This window comes from Manis javanica, chromosome 8 (assembly GCF_040802235.1).
Source record: "Manis javanica isolate MJ-LG chromosome 8, MJ_LKY, whole genome shotgun sequence".
NCBI classification, from domain to species: Eukaryota; Metazoa; Chordata; class Mammalia; order Pholidota; family Manidae; genus Manis; species Manis javanica.
In genome coordinates this window covers 92216142-92240330 of record NC_133163.1, presented here as the reverse complement: position 1 = coordinate 92240330, position 24189 = coordinate 92216142, and the positions used below count along the sequence as shown (strand labels likewise).

General features: G+C 50.3%; 1 protein-coding gene across 2 annotated transcripts; it reads left to right on the top strand.

Annotated features, from left to right (window-relative positions):
• The first annotated feature begins 92 nt into the window (after positions 1–92).
• Positions 93–22280, top strand: PLA2G4D (phospholipase A2 group IVD). 2 transcript variants are annotated; one of them, XM_073211684.1, is made up of 20 exons: positions 93–250; positions 4350–4419; positions 4614–4750; positions 5319–5450; positions 6187–6227; positions 6604–6646; positions 8032–8086; positions 8444–8571; positions 9422–9532; positions 9662–9699; positions 9875–10010; positions 10323–10459; positions 11533–11755; positions 16880–16997; positions 17353–17490; positions 17718–17825; positions 17969–18160; positions 18418–18584; positions 19250–19436; positions 19791–20697. In XM_073211684.1, exons 1-20 carry the CDS (start codon positions 206–208, stop codon positions 19892–19894), a joined length of 2310 nt encoding a protein of 769 aa, XP_073067785.1. In that variant the 5' UTR covers positions 93–205; the 3' UTR covers positions 19895–20697. The 2 variants fall into 2 exon arrangements, with proteins under 2 accessions (XP_073067785.1, XP_017498315.3); XM_017642826.3 differs by having other exon boundaries at positions 95–250; positions 20561–22280.
• Positions 22281–24189: the final 1909 nt, after the last annotated feature.

The window sequence follows — 24189 nt, the reverse complement described above, 5'->3', positions numbered from 1 at the left end:
TGCTGGTTGGCCCAGCCACTTGGGGAAGAGGAGAAGATGCTGGGCTGAGGGAGTGACCTGGAGGTGGAGCCCTAACCTGTTTATAGGATCGTGGCTTCTTGGAGGCTGGCAGATGCACGGTCCCATCCCACTGGAATAGCTGCTGCCAGCCAGCCAGGGAGCTGACATCTTGGCAGGAGCTTGGAGTGGAGCCGAAAGGGTTGTCATGGAGAAACTGACACCTAGAGGACCATCTGGCCATCCTGACCAGGTAACAGTGCTGCCGAGCCCCTGGGCCTCTCTCAGGGTAGGCCTGGGGTTGCGTGAATTCCAAGAAGCTGACACAGCTGAAACCATGGTGATTGTGGGGAGGGCCTGGGGCCCAGGCCTGGGGTCTCTGCCCAGGGAGAGGCCTGGGGGAGATCAGAGAAGGTGAGGGTTCTGTGCTTGAGGATGCAGAGTGTGTGGGGTGGGTGATCAGCATCCATAGAAGCAAGGACCTCCTCTCTCCACACTTGAGTGACCAGCCAACAGCCCCCTTACAGCCCCTTCCTGTCCCCCCGACAGGGGCTCATACACTGCATCAGAGAACACAGTGGCTGCGTGTCCCACCTGCCACCTGGAGGCAGGGCACCTCCAGGAACTGGCTGGAGCCCAGGGGCTACCCTGCACGTCTCAGGAGCTCTGCCAGCGCAGTGCCCATTCATTGCCAATTGTTTACTGGGAGTAAGAGATGCGGCTACACCAGGCCAAGAAGGCCTACAAACTACTCACCCCACTCCTACCTGGTGCTTCCCCTCAGCCCAAATTTCTTATCTTCTGCCAGGAAACAAGGCCACGGGGACTGGCTCCTCCGGGCCCCCCTGGTGCCCCATCCTGTGGCCACGAAGGGGGCTAAGCATCCCAGGCTCTCTATCCTGAGGCATTTGCCTCATTTTCTGAACTTGCTACGCTTCTGGAGCCTTCAGGTGCTCCTGGAGGAAACTTGCCTGGGGCTGGCCAGACACCAGGGCATCCTGGGGAAGACGGAGAGGGCTCCTACCACGGAAGGACAGCCCTTGCTGCCCGGGCTGTGTCAGCCTGAGGTCTGGAGGGCCCTTACCAGGGCAGGCATCTGTGGAAACACCCTAGTGGGGCTCTCAGAGGAACCCCAATCTGCAGAAGCATGGCAGAGGAAGGGCTGGACAGCCTTGGTTCCATCTGCTCCCCTGGTCAGGAGCCTGAGTGCCAGAATCCAGAGGTGAAAGTTTTTGAAGAATCCCCTTCACTGTCATCTCCCTGGGGAAAGCTAAACATCCTCCTCCTCCTACCCTCTGCCTGCTGTGGTCCCAGCCCAGGAGCAAAACTGAAGCCCAGGTTTCGGCGACCCTGGAGCCTACGCCTGCCCACACACCTGGGAGGCACCTAGCCTCCAGCTGATGCTCCCAGGGCCAGTGGATTTCAGCCTTCAAGGTGGCTCCTGGGCTGGGCAAGCCTCAGCGGGGGCCTTACCCAGCCTCTTTCCTCCTGGAACAGGGACCTGGAGCCTGCCATGGCAGCATGAGCTGGGCTGGCAGGGCAGGCCGTGCATCCAAGACTTGCTCTGTACATACTTTCTGGGTGATCTGGGAGCATCGGCCCAGCCTGACTCAGGAGGAGCAGGGCCCCAGGCTGGGCCGGCAGCGTCCGCTCCTCTTCTCTCCAGCCTCCCCGCACTGCCCCACCACAGGCCACTGGGTGCCAGGCAGGGAAAAGGGCAGCCTGCTTATTTTTCTCTTCCTGCTGAAGACCACCTGGTCATAGATACTCTGGACTCCAGTCTGGGGACTCCAGCCCCCCTCAGGCTCCTTGGACCACATGCCCCGTGAAGGGCAGGGGCCAGCACTGAGCCTCTCCACAGGGAGGAGGTGGAAGGAGGCCCCGGTGTCCCTGCGTGGGTGGAGAGACGGTGGCTGAGACTCTCAGCAGGGAGGCACTTCCAGGGCCCTACAGGAAGCTGGGCTGGGGTCCCTGCTGGAGAACCCTGCCATGAGCAGCCAGGGTCGGTTGGCAGTGAAGGCACTGCTTCAGATGGGAGATTCTTTCAACAGGGAAGGTGAAGCCCAATGCCCTCAGGAGGAAAGAATCATAGTAGTTAACATGTTAGTTCAATTATCATATTTTTGTCTAAAAGAAATCTATGAAATTCTAGTGTCTGGATATTCATAGGGCAGTGGGCAAAAGTTGCATGCTTTTACAAAGAGGCTGGGAAAGTTGGAAAGCACAGTGGTTATGAGCTCTGGCCTTGAATCCTAACTATGTCACCTGCTAACCCTGTGACCTAGGGCAATTTAACTTTTTGGAGCCTCAATTCTCTCATCTGTAAAATGGGAGGAAATGAGAGTATTCTTTCATGAGGTTGTCAGGAAGATAAATCAAGTTCAGATATGTAATATGCTTAGTACAGCACCTAGAAACATAACAAGCACTTAATAAATAGTAGTAAGAGCAATTATGTAGAAACCGCTTACTTTTTTGCTAAGCATTCTACAGGCATTAATACATTTAGCCTCAGCACATGGTGAGAGGTGGATACTATTATTATTCCCACTGCCTGTGAGGAGATGGAGGCACCAAGTTTAGTGACTTGCGCAGGGTCACATAGCAAGTAGGTGGAGGACCAGGGTTTAGGTCAGGCTACGCTGGCTGGAGCCTGCCCTGACCACTCTGCTCGACTGCCCCCAGGAACAACCAGTCACTGTAATTATTGTCACAGCCCATCCTCTGGGCGCTCTGTGTTAGTGACAGTTTTCGAGTTGAAGAGAAATGGAATTTCACTCTAGGAAAAATATCCTTTTGGGAAACAGTGGGCTTTCTGAGGTTGAGAGGCTCTCCGTGACCAGAGGAGATGGGCAACAGCACTCAAATTGGGCATGGCGACTGGCTGGAAAGTGAGCAGCTTGGAGCACTTCTCAGCAGCCCCAAGTGGCTTCAGAGCAGCCTTCAGGCTGTGGCCCCCAGGATCAGGGAGACTGTGCTGCTGTCCACCCCATCTCAGAGTTGGGGGACCCCAGCCAGCACCTTCTCAGTGGCAGGCGGGGAGGACCTGGGGCCAGGTGTCCACAAAGTCATTAAATCCCTGCCAATTAAATCCTCTGCTTGAGGCCCAGAGGATTGAACTTTTGCGACACTGGCAGACCCCCACCAGTGTCACTGGAGTTAATCCCTAGGAAGGGAGAAACAAGTCTACCTTGCTGAAGTGCTCTGCCAGAAAACGGACAGGAATGACAAGACTCTCAGCATGAAGCCACAGGAGAGGGATGTGCAGGGAGCCAGGGGGCAGAAGTCCTGGGTGGCTTTCATGGTTCTCTGTGGGGAGTGCAGGGGATGGCGGGGCCTGTGCAGAGCAGAGACCAGCTCTGGGCAGGAGCCGAGATCTCCAGATCACACACAGAATGGGGCTGGTGGTGGAAGGGTGCCAAGCAGGAAGCAGCTTTGGTTTCGTCCCAATAGTGCCTGCCCGCCAGGCAGTGCTGAATGCCTGCCATACCTGCACAGCGCTGCCTATGCCTTGGAGCACAGGGGCTGACCACAAGAAACCTATGTCAGGTGACCAGAAAAGTCCACCTAGCTGGGCCTCAGGAAGAAAGGAAACCCAAGGCCCCTCTGCCCTCGGATCCCAGCAGTGCCAAGGACCTCAGCACTGGGGGACTGAGGGTTGTTCACTGCCCTGTCCCCAGCAGGACTCAGCCATGTCCTGCCTATCTTCTGCTTTTCCTCCTGCCACCTATGTCTACTCCTCTCTGTCCCTCAGGGCTTCTGCCCACTCAGTTTCTTCTTCCTCATCTCTGGGCTTGTCTATAGGCTGATGTAGCCTTGCCAACATCTCAATACACAGTGACCTTTCACCCCGTGCTCATGGTAACCGCCTAATGCTCTTAGAGTTTCCTGATTCACACCCAGGAGAGGGTGAGCACCTGGCTGTCACAGACACGGGCTCCCAGGGCTCAGCTCCTTGGAGTCATGCGCCCACTTCCTCTCCATAGGGCTGAGGGTAGTGGGGGTGCTGGGCAGAAAGACCACATGCTTCATCAAAGGGCTGCCTCCCTGGGAGCTCTAGGAGTGGCAGACCCCCAGCTGACATGTCCAGTGTGGTGGTCATTCCTTAGCCCTCAGTTCCCTGCTTTCTCCACTACACTGCACAGCTCAGGGACCCCCTCCCCCACAAATTCCACCCCAAGGTGGTCTGCCATGCCTTGACCGCTATAGCCCGGAACCCTGGGCCTAAAGACAGTCGGGGGCAAACGCTGTTTGGCCCCAGCATCACCAAGCATCTGGGAGAAGCCTTGGTGCAGACTGCTGGGGCTGATGAATGAACAGCAGGAACTCAGGAGTCTGCAATTTCTCTCCAGGAGGCCTCTGCCTGCTGGCGGCTCACCATCAGGGTCCTGGAGGCGCGGGGCCTGGGCTGGGCTGACCTCTGTGAGTAATTGTTTCCTGGGTTATAGGGGTGTAGGGCTGTCTGGGTCCAATATGAAAGGCCTGGATGAGTGCCTTGGGGCTGGGCTGGGCTGAGCTGCCCGTGGTGGCTGTGGAGGCCTAGGTGGGAATCTGGCAAGGCCCCCAGAGGTGAGAGTGAGGAACTGTCTCTCACCATGGTTCCCTGATGTTGGCAGGGAGTGAGGCAGACCCCTACGTGACCCTACAGCTGCCAACCTCACCTGGAATGAAGTTTAAGACCAAAACAGTCACCAACTCCAGTCATCCTGTATGGAATGAGACCTTCAGTTTCCTAATTCAGAGACAGGTCAAGGTAACGGCCAGGGTCACCCATGTGTGGATGGGCCAATCCCCCCACAGGGAGGGTTGCTGGGGTGGAGTGCACCTTCCTCCAGAGCTCAGTCAGAGAAACTGGGGCAGGAGTGTCCTTGTGCCCCTGGGAATGCTGCATGAGAGAATGTGTGAGCCCACCAACCAGCTGTGGGCCCCACCCCAGCAAACTGCCAGTCCTCTCCAGGCCCATCTATGGAATGGGGACAGTAAGATCCCCTCCTCCCCTCCAGATGGGGAGAGTGTGAGTTGAGATGAGATAATGCCCAGAAGGCTCCCAGTGCGATGTCTGGTCCCTATCCTGCATTTGGGAACCAGCAAAGCACACGGCTGACTCTTTGAAAGAACTTTATTTTTTATAAAAACACAAATTAGCAGACGGAAATTAGGAACAACTTTGCTGGATTTCCTTTAAGAGCTTTTAAGTTTTACCATTATTTTTATTCTGAAGTACAAAGTGTGGAGCCATAATCTTTTCAAGTAAGGGTTCCACATGTGTGAGCTGCAGTTATGAGTAAATAATGTGCAAAATTGCTGTCTTGGGTCCCTAGAATGTTCTGGAGCTGACTGTCTATGATGAGGACTCAGTCACAGAAGATGATATCTGCTTCAAGTTTCTCTATGATGTATCAGAAGTCATTCCTGGCAAGCTGCTCCGGAAGACCTTATCCCTGCGTCCCCAGGTGGGTGGGGGTCCCCACCAGTCCCACGTCTCTCAGCTTCAGGCTGAGCAAGTCTCATGGTTTTTGTTATCTGTTGGGATGTTGCTGGGCTGAACTCATTTACAGGAAGATGGAAACCTCTCCCAGAGACGTTTACATTTTAGTAGGAATGGAGAGAGTTTAACTTGACTGTTACAGACTGAATCACTCCACGCAGGAATTTTAGTCATCTTTGGGAGGAAGGTTCTGGGTGGTGGAGAACTTCCTGCTGTCCCTCAAAACACAGCTCAATGTAACTAACCCTTCAGGTAGTCACTGGCTCTATCACCCCGCCTCACTGCCTCTGAGCCCCATGGTGCCAAGGCCTTTTTTGTTACAGGCTCTGAGCTCTTCTCCAGCCGGTGGAGACTGAGAGCAGGGAGGGCCGAGTTCTGGGGTGGGGTCCCCTCAGGAGGAAGATGAAATGGGTCTGGGGCATCCACAAGCCTCCTTGTCCCATGCTCCTCGTCTGCCCCCTCGGCCCTGCCAGGGAGGAAGGTGTGTTCTATGCAGACTTACTGACTGACTCATTGGGGGTGACTTGACAGGCAGCCCATCTTTCCCTAAACCTCAGTTTCCAGATCTGTCAAATGGGAAGAGCTGTAAACCGTGCCTCCCTTAGAGACTGCTTGAGATGATGCAATAGTGCATGTAAAAGAACTGTGTCAACTCCAAAGTCGTGTGTCAATGTTGACAACTTGCTCATCTTTGATTTAAGGGACAGGAGGAGCTGGACGTGGAATTCCTGATGGAGAAAACGTGAGTAACAATCACACAGCCCACGGAGTGTTTTCAGGACCCAGGCCTTATTTAAGGAAATATCTTTGCCCATATCTTCCCACTGGTGAGTCCAGCCAGGTTTCCTGCCACTCACCTGCCCGTCCCGGCCAGTCCAGGTGGGGAATCCTCTTAGAAAAACAAGGAGAGGAAGGTCAGTGTTTTCTCTGCCCCACTCTGTCCTCACCTTTTGCTGTTTAGAAGCATCTCCCCTCACCCTCGGTGGGATCCAGGCCTCAGGGTCCCTCCACAGCACCCAGGGAGCCCGCACACGGGCTGAGCTTTGGCTGTGAGGGGCAGGTCAGCACAAGACACCTGTAACTTCGCAGAGCCAGGCTGAATCTTTCGGTTTTTCCAGGTCAGACTGCCCAGAAAACCTCATCACCAACGACGTCCTTGTGGTAACCACTGTCCCCAGGCTTGTGGGGGTTTGTGGGGAAGGGGCCCAGAGCAGGTGCCGGGGTCCGAGTGCAGATGGGCAGTAGCCTGGGCTGTGGACAAGGACAAGACTTTGTGGGAAGACCGCCCCTGGCCTTCCAGCTAGGTGGTCACCTACAGCTGTGGTTGGGGGCTGAGGGGCTGAGAGGGGCCTGGGGCTTAAGGGAACATGGAGAGAGGGGAGGCCGAGGCTCTGCTGAGAGCAGGCTTCACCCCACGGCAGGATGGCTGAGGGAGCACTGGGGGAATGTAGGTACTTCCTGACAGTATGCAGTCACCTATGGTAAACTCGGTTCTTAGTCCTGGAAGGTGGTGAGGAAGTCACGCAGGCCAGGCCCAGGTCAGGCTGTAACACTGAGGTATCAGCGGGAGTTTCCAGTGTGGTGTGCTTCCAATCTGAGAGCTCTGGGATGGCATTGGGGTCAGTCGGCCCCTCTTTGGGGCAGTAGAGAGTCCTGGTCAGCTCCCCTAAAACAGCAAGCTCATGTCACTGCAGTGGGCAGGGACAGGTGGCCAGCGATGCACTAGAAGCTTTCTACTCAAAGCAAGGTCCTGGACCAGCGAACAGATGTGACCCAGGGGCAGGGTCGGCCTACTGTGAGGCGAGTAGGGCATAAAGAGCACCAAACTGAAGGAGTCACCCACCTTCAGGATCATGCAAGTGCCTGTTGGATGATGGGCTAATGTTACTTTTTTAAAAAAATACACATTACTTTTTTTAAAAAATACACATTCAAATAGTCATACCTATGGCAGCTGCCTTTTATCTGAGGTGATGGAGACCAGCTGGTGGGCCGATAAACTCAGCACTTCTAAGGCAGAGGGTCAGTAGCAAGAGCAAAGAGGCCTGCAGACATCAGCCTGCAGGCATTACAGGGAGACTGCGGCAGCTCCTTCGGCAAGCCGTTTGCATGGAGGACAGTCAGGAGATACTCTAGCTGATAACATGTGAAGGGTTGCTCAGGGCCATTCCATCATCCTGTGGGCCAGTGGTTGGCATGATATTCTCTGGGAGCAATTGCAATGGAAATCATCCTCCACGTTGAGAGACAGAGAAGAACAACTGTGGCTAAGGGCTGGGCTTTCAGAGATTCCAGAAGTTTAGCAAATCTAGGAGAGCTGGAGGTGGGGGTCGGGGTGGAGACAGCTCTCCTGGCTGCTCCCAGATATCTGGCTTAGCAGTGGCAGTGAACCTGAGGTGGGGTGAGGGGTTTCTGCATCCAACTGCACTCTGGACCCCACTTCTTGTTCAGTGTGGTGGATTTGGGACAGTGGGGCCCAGAGGGTGAAGTTGAGGGGACCTCAGCTTCCCCTGGACCGCCCTTGCCCATGAGGTGGTCTGCCCCAGGCCCGAGAGCTGTCATGCCTGGATGTCCGTCTGGACAGCACGCCTGTGGTGGCAGGTGAGAGCTGCTCAGAACCAGGTCTGGCTTCTGCCTGGAGCGCTGGGGGAGGTGGGGTGGGCTGGGAGCCCATGTGGGGCAGGAGGCGAGCAGCAAGGCAGAGGGTGCCTCTCTTCTTTCCCACCCGGCACAAGGGAGACAGGTCCCTGACCTGGGGGAGGCAAGTTACTGGAGAGGGAGTCCCATGTGGGTTGTAGGGCCTGTCAGGCCAGGGAGGACACTTCCCAGCATCCTGTTTACCTGTTTACCAGGCGCCTGGGCCTTGAACATGTCTAGGCATCACTGCCAATGTCCCAAGTCCTTGCTGGGGTTTCGGGCCTTTGCTCCCCCGAAATAACCTGCCTGCTGTCTCCCTAGATCTGGAGCTGGAGCTGGTGCTGAAGGGGTCATATGAGGACACACAGACATCTGCGCTGGACAAAGCCTCTGCCTTCCGCTTCCACTACATGGCGGCCCAGGAGGCAGAGCTGATCGGACACCTAAGGGTGGGTCTTGGCTCTGATGCTCTCCCGCCAGCCCTAGGCTTGGGCCGGCTCCAGCTGCCATGGGCTCCTCCCGGCCTTCCTCCTTCCAAGGTCGGGCCCCATGGCCTAGCCAGCCTCCCCAGTTAGGCACCACACTCTCGGCAGACAGAGAGGCTCACCAGGGGCCTGGAGTGAGCATGGGGAGCTGCTACGCCATGTCAGACTTTGAACCCTTCAATGGCTCCTCCAGTGATGCTTTTAGAATAAAATCTCACATCTGCACCCACAAGGCCCTGCGTGGCTGGCGTCTGCCCACCTCTGCCCACCTCTGCTGTCCCATTTTGTTTATGCTCCCCCTCGTTCCTGATGCTCCAGCCTACTTGTCTGCTCTCCGTCTTCCAACATGCCAGCTGCTTTCCCTGTTTTCCTCCGGCTCCTTCCAAGGCTGCCTTTTCCCCTTCCTCCCCTTCTTCTTCCTCCTTTCTTAGGTCTCACACAAATGGTATCTGCTCAGAGGGGCCCTCCTTGACCCTCCATCTTCAATAGACTCACATACCCTGCCCTTGGGTGCTCTACCGTATCACACTGCTTTTCTTCACAACATTGACTAGCATCATTTCATGACCTGTTTCTTCATAAATTCATATACACAATTCAGTTAGAATAACAAATAAAATTAGCTATTATTATTTTTGTAATTACTAGTAATTATTATTATAATTACAATAATTGTAAATATTATAATTATTTTTATATTATCAAGGAAGGACTGTGTCTAGATTGCTGTCTAGATAGTAAGGATTTATTGAATCAATGAATGAATGAATGAATGAATGAATGAATGAATGAATGAATGAATATTTCCCCCCAGAGCTTCAAAAGCAATGGCTGGAATGCAGACAACTCAGTTGGACACATTACCCTGCCCCTGAGGTCCTTGGCTGTGGGGACAGAGGTGCCCATTGACGTTCCTGCTGCAAATGTAAGTGGCTTCAAGTGGAGGGGAAGTACAGTGTGCGTAGAGATGGGGGAGCCCAGGGCCCCCAGGGGACACCCACACTCTGGTCAGGGTCTAGGACATTCTAAGGGGAGTCTCTTGCTTTGGTTTCAGACCCCAGGAGTGAGGCTGCAGCTCAAGACTGAGGGCTGGTAAAGGACATACCTGTGGGGGATAGTAGGGTGGTCGTGGGGCAGGGGAGTGCTGTGGAGAGGGTGGTCCTTGGGGTTGGGAGCAGAGAGGTTATTTGGCAGCTACTGTGGGCCTGGCCAACCTGTGACCAAGCTACACGGGTGTCCCTGACCCTTGGATCCTCTCCTGCCACAGCCCTAAGGAGCTTTCCATACACCTGGGCTTTGATCTGTGTGCCGAGGAGCAGGCCTTCCTGAGCAGGAGGAAGCAGGTGGTGGCCAGGGCCCTGAAGCAGGCCTTGCAGCTGGACGGAGACCTGCGGGAGGATGAGGTGTGGGGGTGCTGAGGGATGTGGGTGCAGATACCATGGACTGGCCTTAAGGGAGTACCTGATTCCCATACCCTCTCCCATACCCCAGTCAGCAGAGCCTGGGAGGAGATATGGGTCGTGGGTAAGCTCTGGGGATCTTGCTCCATTTGGGGCTCTGTCCAGAGCCAAGAGCTGTCGCTTCCTGGGGAGGGTCTGGGCACTAGATCTAAGCCCGACTCCCTCAGGCCCTGACCACACAGTGCCTTCCCTGGAAGCAAGAGGCGGCTGCTTCTGTGTCCTGGTTAAGCCCACCTGTGTCTGTGTGTGGCCCAGGTCCCTACTGTGGGCATCATGGCCACAGGAGGAGGTGCCCGTGCCATGACCTCCCTCTACGGCCACCTGTTGGCCCTGCAGAAGCTGGGCCTCCTGGACTGTGTGACCTACTTCAGTGGCATCTCGGGTTCTACATGGTGAGGGCCCTGGGGACTGGCAGAGCGAGATGACCAGGCCCCAGGGAGGAGTGGGGTGATGTCAGAGGGCTCCTCGGCATGGGGGAGCTAAGTGGGTGTGAGTAGTAAGTTCTGATGGATGCTGGGATTTCTTTCACAAAAGGGAGGAAACAGACATTACATAGGCCCTGCCATAAACCAGGTGTTTCAGGGCGTCCATTCCATGCTACTGAGGAGGTATAACGTAGCTGGTTCAGAAGGGGCTGAGTTTGAGTCTCTGCAACACAACTGCCTGGGAGAACTGGAGCAACTTAATTTCCTCTGATTCTCAGTTGACTTGTTTCCAAAATGGGAGTAATAGCAGTACAAACTCCCTCGGATTGGAAGGAGACAGCTAAAGAAAAACACTCAACATGTCTAACATGTACCAGGTGCTCTAAATTGGTAGCTCTTTCTTCTTTATTACCTGATTTAATCCTCACAACACTCTCTAGGATAGTTTCTCTGATTGTCCCTGCAGCATAGATAACGAAATTGAAGTCAAGGGATGCTATTTTACCAAAGACAACTTTGCCTCCCTACGTTCCACTGCCTCTGATGAGGTGGGACTTTTCACTGTTAGAGATTTATTCCTTTGAGTCTTACTGAAATGTGACTTTAAGGAGTGAAAGAGGAGTAAAGTCTGAGTTTAGGTGACAGTTGTTGAAATGTGGCTAGTCCAAACTGAGATAAGTCATAATATACAGTGAATTTTGAAGACTTGGTTTGAAAAAAATTAAAATCTATGTTAGTTTTTTAATATTTTTACATGTTGAAATGGTAATTTTGTGACATATTGAATTAAATTAAAAATATTAATAATATTTATCTCTTTTTACTTTTATAAAATGTGGTTACTAGGAAAACATATGTAGCTCAGATTGTACTTATATTGAATGGCACTGCTCTAAAAGGAGAGAGCCCTGAGACACATTTTCCAGTTGGCAGGGCCTTGGTGGCAGAAGGGACCTGTTGGAGAGGTCAGAGGTGGGGAAGGAGTTGCAGACCCAGGCTGGGCCTTGGCCTTCCACCATACTGTCCCTTTGTTCTCTCAGGACAATGGCCCACCTCTATGGGGACCCTGAGTGGTCACAGAGGAGCCTTGAGAAGCCCATCAGACATGCCCGGAGGCACCTAGCCAAGAGCAAGCTGGAGGCCTTTTCCCCGGAATGCCTGGCGCGCTACCACCGGGAGCTGGAGCTGCGGGCTGAGCAGGGCCAAACCGCGACTTTTGTGGACCTGTGGGCTCTTGTGCTGGAGTTCATGCTGCATGGTCAGGTAGGGCACCTGTGCATGCAGGGCGAGGGGGAAAGGGCAGGCAGGGTGAGGGCAGCCTCACAGAAATCAGCAGGCTGACACCCAGATTTGCATTTCAGGCAGGCTTGGAGAAGCCAGGGCTGGTGGTTGAAAGATGTGGGAACTGCTGTGTTTCAGTGTCTGCCAAACTTTGAAAGCTGCCTTTTGAATCAGGCTAGTCTTCAATTAATTGCCGTTAAACAGAAATCTCTGGATTTCCCAAGAGCTAGGGTCAATTAATGCCAAAGTCACTTAAGCAAACAAAGTTTTTGCATTGTGTTTAAGAGTTGGTGAGATTGCTTGAATAGCTTTTATTTATATTGCAATATGAAATGTATTCTTCATCCTTACAGACGTGTTAAAAACACAGACTTGAGCCAAATTTCCTGAGCTTAATCCCAGTGCCTCTTAGTAGCTCTGTGTCCTTGGGCAAATTACATAGCCTTTCTGTGCCTCACTTTTCTCATCTGCACTATGCAGATGAAAATAGTACTTACTTCATAGGGTTGTTGTGAGCACTTAGTGGTACATTGACATAAGTAAGCATTATGGGTTAACTATTCTATTTCTATGTTTTGTATCAGTATTAAGACAAAACTGAGCATATGTATTTTTTATACATTGCTTCTTTAAGAAAAGCTTAGTAAGTTAATGGCTGAATCTTACATTAACTACAATTATTAAAATCAGTGATTTTTTTCATACTATTGTTTTACTACATATAATTACCTGAACAAAGTTTCTTTAAAGCATTTGAAACAACTAAAAAGTATCTTTAACATGCATAACAAAAAAGTTTACTATCAATACATTACCCAAGGAAGAATTCTTATTTTTCTTATCTTTGGGTATCAGGAGTTTAACCAAGAATGATTATCATATAAGTTAACCAGACATGAATTCGCTTTGAATTTTTTTCTTTAAATTTTATTCTTGCTGGGAAGCAAAACACTACTTGGAAATTACCAACCATTCTTATTTTTTATTTATTAGTTTAAAAAATATTTTAGTTGAAGAATATTTATTCTAAAAATCTTAATATTTTTATTAAATATGCATTATGATAATCTTTAGGCTTGAGAAAATGCATAGGGCATAAAGAGTAATGTAATGAATATGCATGATCTCACCAACCAACCTAAGAAATGAAGTGTCACAGAGAGTTGAAGCCACCTTTGGACCCCTCCCCAGTCCCATCTCCCTCCCACCCCCAGAGGTAACCACCATCCTGAATTTAGGTTTATCACCCCATACATATCCATAGTCTGTACACTTTATTATATTATAATTACATAATAGTTTATGTACTTTTATTATATACTTTATCATATATACCTCTATTACATTTACTTTATAAATATATATATCCTTAAGAAAAATATAATATTTGCACAAGTGGTTCTGTGCAAATCTCCCTGTGCACATGTGTTAGAGATTCTCTAAGCCTTGATGATATATACCCAGTAGTGGAATTGGTAGGCCATTGTGTATGTGTATCTTCAACTTTCTAGCTATTGCCAAATTGCTCTCCAAAAGTCTTGCATTAATTCACATTCCCATCACCAGTGTATCATAGTTTCTTTTTCTCATCATGCTCTTTAGACTTCTGCATTTTTGTTTACTTTATGGGTGTGAAATGAAATTTTATGATAATTTTCCATTTCCTTGATTTTTTTTAATGAGACTAATCATATTTTCAAGTATATTTGTCCTTGGGACTTCCTCTTCTGGGGATCACCTACTCAAACCCTCCTCCATTTTTCTATTTAATTCATCTTTTAATATTGTTTGGTAGGAATTCTTTATATATGCTGGGTATTAATCCTCTATCAAATTTCAATTGATTTTGATGCATAATTTTAATATATTCTAATGTATTATCACTCTTCTCCTTATAGTGTGTGCTTTTAGGGTCTTCATTAAGAAACCCTTCCCTCCCCTAAAGTTATAAAATATCTTCCTATATATTCTTATAAAGGTTTTAAAGATTTGTCTTTTTCACAGTTAGGCCTTTACTGTACCCAGAATTTATCTTCAGGTATTGTGTAAATATGAGTGCAATTTTATTTTTTTCCATATGGATAGCAAACTTTGCTCAATATCACTTACTGAGTTATTTCCTCCACCGATGGGCGATGCTACTCCTGCCATGTGATAGTGTTCATATACTCATGGCTTTTTTCTTGGGCTCTTTCTGTTCCATCCTAGTGGGACTGATCCTCTGTCCCTGCGCCAGTTTGCACTGGCTTAGTTATACTATGTTGGCCATGAATCTTGGTATCCTATAGGGCAAACTTACCGCCTGCCACCTTGGTTCTTCCCAGGATTGCCTTGGCTATTCAGTGCTTTGCGTTTCTATATGCATAACAGAATCAGCTAGTTAATTTCTCTGTTAAATGTTGTTGGGATTTTTATTGAAATGGCATTGAATTTATAAAGCCAAAGTAATTAGTTGAGATATTTTTACTAATAATTCTGATGTATTCTTCAGGTCTGCTGTTTTGAGGGTGTTGTGTTTTACCAACTGACTTTTCTGCCTGGTGGTAGAAATTACATATAGAGTGAGAGAAGCTTGTTTTAACAGTTCATTTTATGAGGTGCTAGAAAATGCAGTTTGATCCTAAGTTATAAAAAGGACTTTTATTTAATTACCATTTGATCCTCCAGTAATGACTTTATGCATGGTTTTATGTACAAGGTTTATAGTCATTTTTAAAAAGACAAACTTAATTAGTTGTTTTTTGCTCACAAGAATAAAAATTCTTGTGGTATTATTGAGCAAAAATGCATTCCTAAAAATGAGCACCCATGATACTTTTAAAATTCTGTCCCATTATAAAAAATTGTTTTTCATAGTTAATTATGTTTCTTAGCTTTATCTCTTAAAGCTAACATTCATTGTATGCTTTTAAAAACTTCTTCATTGAGGCAAATTTAATATTGATTACAAATTTAGGTCTTTAGATAAGAAAAAGTATTTATCATCTATGTACTAATCTGCAGTACCCAACGTCATTTAAAAATGTCAGAAAATATAACTCCATTCAACACACATCACAATTTCATTAAGTATTAGAAAAATATTATACCCTGAACTTTACTCAGAACAACTTTATCAGTCTACATACTTCTATACTATTGATTCAGTTTTGGTAAAAAAAAAAAAAAAAAAACTGCTTATAAAATACGGTATAAGCAGTGCTTCTCAAACTATCTCTTTGAAACTTTTTTTTTTCATTTGCTGACAAGCACTGAACTTCTGAGAAGCTGCTCACCATTCCTCAAGAAGAAACTCATAGTTTTGCTCTTATCTTTTCCTGTGCTACACAGGCTTACATGTTTTCTTTGTCTCTGGACAAAGGTTTTGCACACCTGTTAGTCCCACCCTGTACAATGCCAGACCCATCAATACATCACCACCCCTGCGCCAGCTCCCACACTTCACGTGACCCCTTGGGTCCTCAGAGTGGTGTTGCACGGGGTTGGGGGCCCCCACTAGAAGCAGGGGAGCTAGAGATCCAGAGGCCTGCCACAACTTAGCAGTGAGCTGTGGAAAGGAAAAGGACAGCAGGTGCTGTTTTGGGACATGAAGGAGTGCGCAGCCCCTTTCTCCAGGGCAGTAATCTGGCATCTGCAGTAAAAGGGCATTATCCCTCATCATACATGTCAAAAGAGCAGGCAAACAGGATTCCTGAATAAAAGGACTTTAATAAGGGAAATTGCAGGTATTAATCAAGCCACCTCCTTCCTCAGCACACATACGCATTCACACCTGCAGCACTGACCCGTGGATATCTCGACTCCTCAGTGCTGGGACTTGAGCCATATCTGGGGATTTTCCTGGGGATTCCCTATAACTCAAGTCATACTGGGTACCACTGAAGAACTCGGGAAAAGATGACTGTGGCTGACAGATGAGTGCTCTTCCTGAGTGACAGAGGGCTACGGGGGAAGAGGCAGTAAGCCGGGTATGCGGAGGCTGCTGTGAGTGTGCAGGGGGCTCCTTGTTGGATAGGCCGGGCCAGAATCCTGGACCGCACAGCTGGCTGAGCATCAGAATCACCTGGGGAGATTTTTAAAAAGGCAAATTCCTAAGTGGCTTCTGCTGATTATCAGAAAAGACTCAGTAATCTGTTGAACATACTCTAAGGAAATTGGATGGTAAAGGCTGATGCCAGATGGTAAAGGCAGGTTGGGACCCCCCCTGGCTCTAGATGAGGTGCCTTCTGGCTCAGAGGGCCTGAGGAGCGATGGTGTTCATGGTACACGTACTGCTCTGCCAGGAACGGCCCAGGGCCTTCCCAAGGTGGGGCTCCAGGAAGCCCCCACCATTAACCTTGCTGACACCTTAGATGAACGCTATTTACATCTCTGGCCCGGGATAGAGCAAGACCTTTCTTTGCCCCTAGAACTCCATGAGGCTCTGTGGAGGCTCCCCCAAAAGGCAAGCCATAGTCCTTGCCATCAAAAACAGAACTTGGAGTTTTATTAAAGAGAACATTCAAACCAGAAGGTGAGAATAAACAATTGGGTACAACTTCATACTGTGTGAAGCAGGAGCAAATGGGGTAAAGGGGGAGGGAAGGATGTCAGGAAAGCATCTGGGAGGGGCTGAGCCTTGAACTGCATTAAGGTGAAGCTAGAAGGGGCAGCCCATCCTCTGGCAGAGCTTACAGTGTATACTAAAAGGAGCCTCCTGCTTCCTTTCTGGAAAGCAATGTGTGTGTGCAAGCACATGAGCACGTGTGTGCCTTTGTGTCTGTGTGCCAGAATCCCCATCCACGCCACGCTTCAATCCATAAAGATGGGGCCACTGGCAACACAGGATGCAGCGGTGGAGTGTCACTGTTGACATGGCAGTCCTTGTGAATGCCACTCTCTGGAGATACACAGTGCACGACCTTCGCAGCCACACATGGCTACCCTGCATATGGAGCTGGTCCGAATGTGGGGCAGGAGCCGAAACTGAATGTGTGTACCCACCCATGCCACCCAAATCCCAGTGGCAGAGCTGCCTCCCCACCACTGGCCTGTGCCCCCACCCTGCCACTGTCCCGGTGGAGTTGCTGTCTCCAAGGTGCTCCTACCCTCACTTATCTGCCCCAGGTGATGGAGCAGAGGCTGTCGGGACAGAGAGCTGCACTAGAGCGGGGCCAGAACCCTCTGCCCCTCTACTTGAGCCTCAACGTCAAAGAGAACAATCTGGAGACCCTCGACTTCAAGGGTACAGTTCTCAGTTCGGTCCACTCTACCCTCCAACACCCACATACCCTTCCTCTGCACCCTGCTATGCTCCAGAGAATTCAAACAGGAAAGTCCTGCACAGATTTCCCAGCCTTCTGGAAGGATGGCAACCCATGGGCTGAGGAGCCAGCCTGTGGCACTCGCTGTCCTGGAGGTGGGCGGAGTGGGGATGTGGTCAAGGGGCTGGGGCAGGAGTGGTCAGCCCAGGACCCGGCCAGGCAGAGAGGAGGCTGATGCTTGCTGCGGGGCAGTATCTTTGGCCCCTATGAGAGCTGAAGTGCCTGCACCTCAGCTCACTCCCCTCCCATCCCTGCCTCTCCTTCCTGCAACCTTAGAGTGGGTCGAGTTCTCCCCCTATGAGGTCGGGTTCCTGAAGTACGGAGCCTTGGTCCCTGCTGAGCTCTTCGGCTCTGAGTTCTTCATGGGGCGGCTGATGAGGAGGCTTCCTGAGTCCCGGATCTGCTTTCTGGAAGGTGAGGGGTGGTCACTCTGAGGGCCCTGACCAGTCCTGGGCCAGGTCTCTGACTGCACGGGACTCCTGCCTCAGGTCTAGCAGAGCCCCCAGGTGAAGGCCAGGTTGGGCTATGGGGAAGAGCCACTGTACGGGCAGCCCCCTCCCCCTCCCCTTTCCATCCCCTTTAGGGGTTGGGGGCCAGGTCTGAGGCCTGAGGCTGACCTCTCCTGGGGTTTTGGCCTTCAGGCATCTGGAGCAACATTTTCTCCCTGAATTTGCTGGATGCTTGGTATGACCTCAGCAGCTCCGGTGACTCCTGGAGGCAGCACATCAAGGACAAGATCCGGAAGCTGGGTAGGAAAGGGCCCAGTGACGGAGGCTGGGGCCAAGTCCACTTCCCCTTCCAACCTGGGGTTGGGGGAGTGCCATCAGAGGGGAGGCAGGGCCAGATGTTTCCAGGCTCCTCACTAGACCTACATCTGTTTTTCTGGGCCCAGAGGAGCCCCCTTCCTCCTTGAGGACCTCCTCATGGCCAGACACCTCATGGCTAGAGCCCGGCACGGCACTGGCCCAGGCATTTAAGGGCTTTCTGACAGGAAGGCCCCTCCAGCAGCACAGCTCCAACTTCCTTCAAGGCCTCCAGCTGCACCAGGACTACCATGGCCAGAAGGACTTCTCCACCTGGGCAGGTAGGGGCCACTGCTGTAATGAGGGGCGGCTCCAGGTGGAGGTGGGCCATGGCTGTGACTGGCAGAGGCCTTGGGTGTCACAGCACCCACCTCTGACCTTGGGCAGGTCTAGGGTAGCATGAGCATTCAGGCAGTGACATGATAGGAAGATAGGACGGAGGCAGGACGGGGACATGGAGGCAAACGCAGTCTGAAGCGGGTGAGTAGATGGTCTGTGGCAGAGGCACTACCCCTGACTTCACTGCCTCCCCCCCCAGATTGCCAGCTAAATGCCACCCCTGGCCAGCTGACCCCTCAGGAGCCCCAGCTCTGCCTGGTGGATGCCGGCTACTTCCTCAACACGAGCTGTCCCTGCATGTTCCGGCCAGGCCGCAGGCTGGACCTCATTCTCTCCTTTGACTACTCCCTCTCCTCACCTTTTGAGGTACCTCCAGTCACCCCATGGGAACCCCCAACCCTCTGCTCAGGGGCAAGCACTGGCCACTGGGCCACTGGCCCAGACCTTCTGTGTTCCTAAGGAGAGGGAGTGGGACAGGCTCCGACCCGCACACTTCTTCCAGGATCCTTCGTGTGGAGGTGCTGGGTCCTGGGCTTCCAGGATGGGGAACAGGGAGGAAGCTGTCAGGCTTACCCTAAGAGGAATGCAAGATGGAAGTAGGAGGAGACTCTGGCCTGTCCACATCCATCCCCGAGGGCCTCCCTGGCTGGCAGTGGCAGCTGGGGGTCCGGGGAGGTGTTGGGGTGGTAGGTAAGGCTCTGATACAAAAATGGGTCTCCTGCTGAGGACCTTTAGGCTCTGCGATTTGAATAACCCAGCAACAGCAATCCCAAATGGGGTGGTGATGCTAGATCTGTAGCCCACCATGAGGTTTCAACCAACAACACTGCAAACCACTGGGATGCTTCACCTCCCTCCAAGGCAGAGGCACAAAGTAGCTTGACTGGGCCATGAACAGGGTAGAACCAGGTTGTCTTGACACTGAGCAGTCGGTTTGGGCTGGAGCCACCCTAGAGTGACTCCACTCTGGAGCACTGACCTAGATAACTGGGAAGTAGCTGGTTCTCCCTGGGCCCCCCATCCCCTACCAGGTGCTGCAGCAGACTGAGCTGTACTGCCGGGCCCGGGGTCTGCCGTTCCCCCGAGTGGAGCCCAGCCCGCAGGACCAGTGCCAGCCGGGAGAGTGTCATCTCTTCTCAGACCCCACCTGCCCTGACTGCCCTGTGCTGCTGCACTTCCCGCTGGTCAATGCCTCCTTCCAGGACCACTCAGCCCCCGGTAAGGCAGCCCCTCCCTCCCTTACAGCCTGGCAGCCCAGATCCTCAAAGGCACCGCCCTGGGCCCTCTGGTGCCCCTGCAGCCAGCAGAGAGGAGAGCTTAACGGCTAGTCCCGCCCACTTTGCAACACAACAGTCCTGAGCCCGGCCTCTGTTGTGGGTGCCCGCATCCCTGCAGGGGCTATCTTTTTACAAAGTCACTGTACTGCTGTCCTCTGTTATGATCCCAGACTCCTTCAGCCTTCCCCCTACAATCCCCCTAGCCACCCCCGGGGCTCCTCTGCTCTCCTGCTCTGTGGGGGGATGTATCGGAACCCCGCATCCGGGGCCTTGCCTCCATTGTCACCATCCGCAGCCATCTCTGCCCTGCTCAAGCACCAAGTCAGAGGACTTCATGAAGGCTCTGCAGGCAAGACAGGCAGAGAAAAGAGGCCAGTCCCCTCTCTCAGGTTCCCCTGAACCTCCCTGGGGGCTCATTTGGACTATATTGCCCCTCCCCAGCCCAGGGTGACATCCTTTCTCCGGGAGCTGTACCTCTACTCTGGGGCCGCTGAAATCTAAGCCCTCATCACCTTCCTTCCAATCTTCACCTCCCATTTGCTGGTCAGACTTTTATCTCCTTTTAGTGGAAAACCTACTTTCTGCCTTTGGGCATTATTCCTGGCTTTCTTATTCCCACCATAATTTCAAACCTTCCAGCTTTACTCGTTAAATGCTCAGCCCAGGTCTTAGCGGTTCTCTTCCTCTCTTAACAAAGATGGGTTTTTGCAAAGCGAAAGTCCTTTGGTTTTCAGACTCTTGTTTCCGTTGTGAGTTTTAAGATTCCATTCACTAACCTAATTGACTTTGTTTTTCTGGCTGTTTCCACCTTACCCCTGATGGTGATACAGGGAGATACCACAGGGCTGCCTGCATAACAGAAGTGTAATGCTACAAGGAAATGTGGGGCATGGCAAACTTCCCATAGCTCAGAATAGTATCCTACTAATCACATTATATTTCTGGGCAAAGGACACAGAGGGTTGGGAGAAAAGCAAGGAGTCTCTTCAGTGGGGAGCAGCCCACCCCTGGGCCTAGCTGTGGAGGACTCTGGGTCCTGCCCCTGACCCCCTACCCCCTGGGCAGGTGTGCAGCGCAGCCCTGCAGAGCTCCCAGCTGGCCAGGTGGATCTCACTGGGGCCACCTCGCCCTACTCCCTGTTCAACATGACCTACAAGGAGGAAGACTTTGACCGCCTGCTGCAGCTCAGTGACTACAATGTACAGAACAGCCAGGGCACCATCCTGCAGGCCTTGAGGACTGTTCTGGAGCGCCACGCTCTGGGGGCCAGGCCTCCAGGGGCACAGACTTGAGGCTGTTCAAGGGCCCCAGGACCCTGAGGGCCACACTCTCACCCCCTTGGGCTGGGGGCTTAACCTAACTGCAGCTGGACACAGCCACAGCCCTCACGAGGCTGGAGTTCCCGGCTCTCCCAGGCCTGGGCCACTTCTGCAGCTGGTTGCACTGCCCAGAGGGGCCTGCTTCCCACTCAGAGTTTTCCCTCACCTTCAAAACTAGTTTGATGAAATAAACCCCTTACCAGGCCAGTGGATAGAACAGCTGGTCTGACCACAGAAACATTCACATGTGATTATTTTCATGCCTAAGCAGAATGGATCTGGGGTGTAAGCTGGAGGTATCAGACCATGAGCAGGGACGGGCATGGCAGGGGATGGCGTGACTGAGAGGTGGCTCCAGGCATCAAGAATCACAGTATATCCTGAGAGTCTCCTCTTCTTCCTCCTCCTCCTCATTCTTCTTTTATACTATTTTAAAACAACTTCAGTGAGATAGAATCTACATACCATACAACCCATCCATCTATAGTGTACAATTCAGTGGCTTTTACTGTATATTCAGAGTTGTGTGACTAACACCACCATCAATTTGAGAACATTTTCATTACCCCACGAGAAAGCCCGCATCCCTTAGCTGCCATCCTCAAACCCACCCTCCAGCCCTAGGCAACCACTAATCTACTTTCTATTTCTACAGATTTACTTACTCCAGACATTTCATATAAGTGGAATCATATAGTATGTGGCCTTCTATGTCTGGCTTCTTCCATTTAGCCCAACATTTTCAAGATCCATCCACATTGTAGCATGTACTGGTACTTCATCCTTTTTATGGTTGGATAATATTCCATTATATAGCTATATCACAATTTATTCTTCAGTTGATGGATGTTTGGATTGTTTCCACTTTTTTGGCCATTATGACTAATGCTGCTGTGGATATTCATATGCAAGTTTTTATGTGGACAATGTTTTTAATTCTCTTGCACATATACCTAGGAGTGAAATTGCTGGGTCATATAGTCAATTTCTGCTTAACCTTTTGAGGAACTGCCTGTTTTCCAAAGCCATGTTGGAGCCAAGGGCAGGCCACCCCAATGTGCCATTGTGACATGCAGATTATTTCAGAGTTGAGAACAATCAAGGGGCAAAAAGACCCAGAAAGAAACTTTGACCTCCCACCCCCCAACTGCATAAAAAGAATTTAGAGGACATGCTTAAGGAAGAGAGCTATCACATTAGATAGCTATATTATAATGTAAACTAGGTGTGGTAGACAGGGAGGGGTGTAGCTGAGTGTTCAAGTTCCTCTTTGTGTCCCCTCATTGTTTATTTTTTCTGTGTGGCCCAGGAAATATTTGTTCAAACATTTACTCTTCATATCCTGTGAATTACTTTCCTTTACCTTTGAAGTCTCAGACGCCTATCCCATATATACCTCTGTCTTTGGAACCCATGTCTGTGGATTCTCCATACATATGTAATTAAACTTTGTTTTTTCCTCTTAATCTGTCTCATGTCAATTTGATTCTTAGACCGGCTAGAAGAACCTTGAGGGATAGAGGAAATTTCTTTCTCCCCAACAGCAGCTATACAATATGACATTTCTGTCTGTATTGTATGAGGGTGCAAATTTCTCTCCATCTTTGGCAACACTTGTTATTGATTACAGAAAGAACATTATGTTTACTAGGTTCCCCCCTTCACCAAGTCCCCCCCACATACCCCTTCACAGTCACTGTCCATCTGCATAGTAAGATGCTGTAAAATCACTACTTGTCTTCTCTGTGTTGCGCAGCCCTCCCCGTGTCCCCCATGCACTATACATGCTAATCATAATGCCCTCTTTCTTTTTCCCACCCTTATCCCCTCCCTTCCCACCCATCCTCCCCAGTCCCTTTCCCTTTGGTAACTATTAGTCCATTCTTGGGTTCTGTGATTCTGCTGCTGTTTTGTTCCTTCAGTTTCCCTTTGTTCTTATACTCCACATATGAGTGAAATCATTTGGCTCCTCCGCCTGGCTTATTTCACTGAGCATAATACCCTCTAGCTCCATCCATGTTGTTGTGCATGGTAGGATCTGTTCTTTTCTTATGGTGTTAGGGTCCAGGCTTCCGAGGCTTCCCCAGAGAACAAACTACACAGGCATAGAGATGTAAATTCAAGCAAAGTCTTTATTCAGCTAGCTAGCTGAGGTCCAAGTCAGCCCGATGCAGCGGGTCTCAACAAGGACCCCGAGCACTCAGAGCCAAGGGTTTATATAGCAATTTCAAAGCACTTAACTCATAGCAATTTTCTATAACTATACATTATTCTTGCAAGACATATATCCTGGGGTTAAGCAAGGGCAGGGTAAGACTACTCCTCAATGGTTAGGGAGGTTCTGCACGATAAGCTTGGTATGTAAGATTTACTGACCAAGGTTAGCTGACCAAGGGTCACAGCTGCCCACCACCCGGTGCTCATGATTAACTTGTTTTTCAAGGCCTTACCCAGGCCCAGGGTTTGTTTTTTTGTCTTTTTTTTTTTTTTTTTTCCTCTGAGTCACACTCTCAGAAAATGGTTTCTAGGTTTCTAAGATGGCTATGCTTATGCTAATTTACTAATCTTACTAATGCTTAGATTCTACATTTCCCCACTTTCCTTTGACCATTCCAATCATGGAATGTTTGTTTCTTCCTGCTGTGTGAGTGAATGATACTGAGGTCTCAGCATTAGCACCTGAACAGCACTCACTCTTTCCCTAACAAAGGCTATTAGCCGGTTTAAGATACAGGGACCTAAAGTGAGAAGCAGTATAAAAATAAGCAAGGGCCCTGCCAGGGTGGATATCAGGGTTGTAAACCGTGGGGATTTAGTAAACTAGGATTCAAATAGCCCTTGGCTGGCCTCTCGCTCTCTCTTCCTTTGATCTGGTCTCTCTCTAAGTTTAGACATTGAATCTCTTACTATTCCGGAATGGTCTGCTGTTAAGGTTTAGCTAAGTTTTATTAGTTCTTTTTCCTGACTCTTAATGCTCTCTGCACTCCTTTACAATGGCTGTAATATTCCATTGTGTATATGTACCACATCTTCTTTATCCATTCATCTACCGATGGACATTTAGGTTGCTTCCATATCTTGGCTATTGTAAACAGTGCAGCGATAAACATAGGGGTGCATATGTCTTTTTCAAACTGGAGTGCTGCATTCTTAGGGTAAATTCCTAGAAGTGGAATTCCTGGGTCAAATGGTATTTCTATTTTGAGCATTCTGAGGAACCTCCATACTGCTTTCCACAATGGTTGAACTAATTTACATTCCCACCAGCAGTGTAGGAGGGTTCCCCTTTCTCCACAACCTCGCCAACATTTGTTGTTGTTTGTCTTTTTGATGATGGCGATCCTTACTGGTGTGAGGTGAGATCTCATTGTGGTT

What these genes read in the sequence shown, in the direction of transcription:
- PLA2G4D (XM_017642826.3), top strand. Translation starts at nt 206, where the DNA reads ATGGAGAAACTGACACCTAGAGGACCATCTGGCCATCCTGACCAG. An exon ending in CCTTATCCCTGCGTCCCCAG is followed by an intron (nt 5,451 to 6,186) that starts GTGGGTGGGGGT and finishes CTTTGATTTAAG; the next exon opens with GGACAGGAGGAGCTGGACGT. An exon ending in TCACCAACGACGTCCTTGTG is followed by an intron (nt 6,647 to 8,031) that starts GTAACCACTGTC and finishes GGTCTGCCCCAG; the next exon opens with GCCCGAGAGCTGTCATGCCT.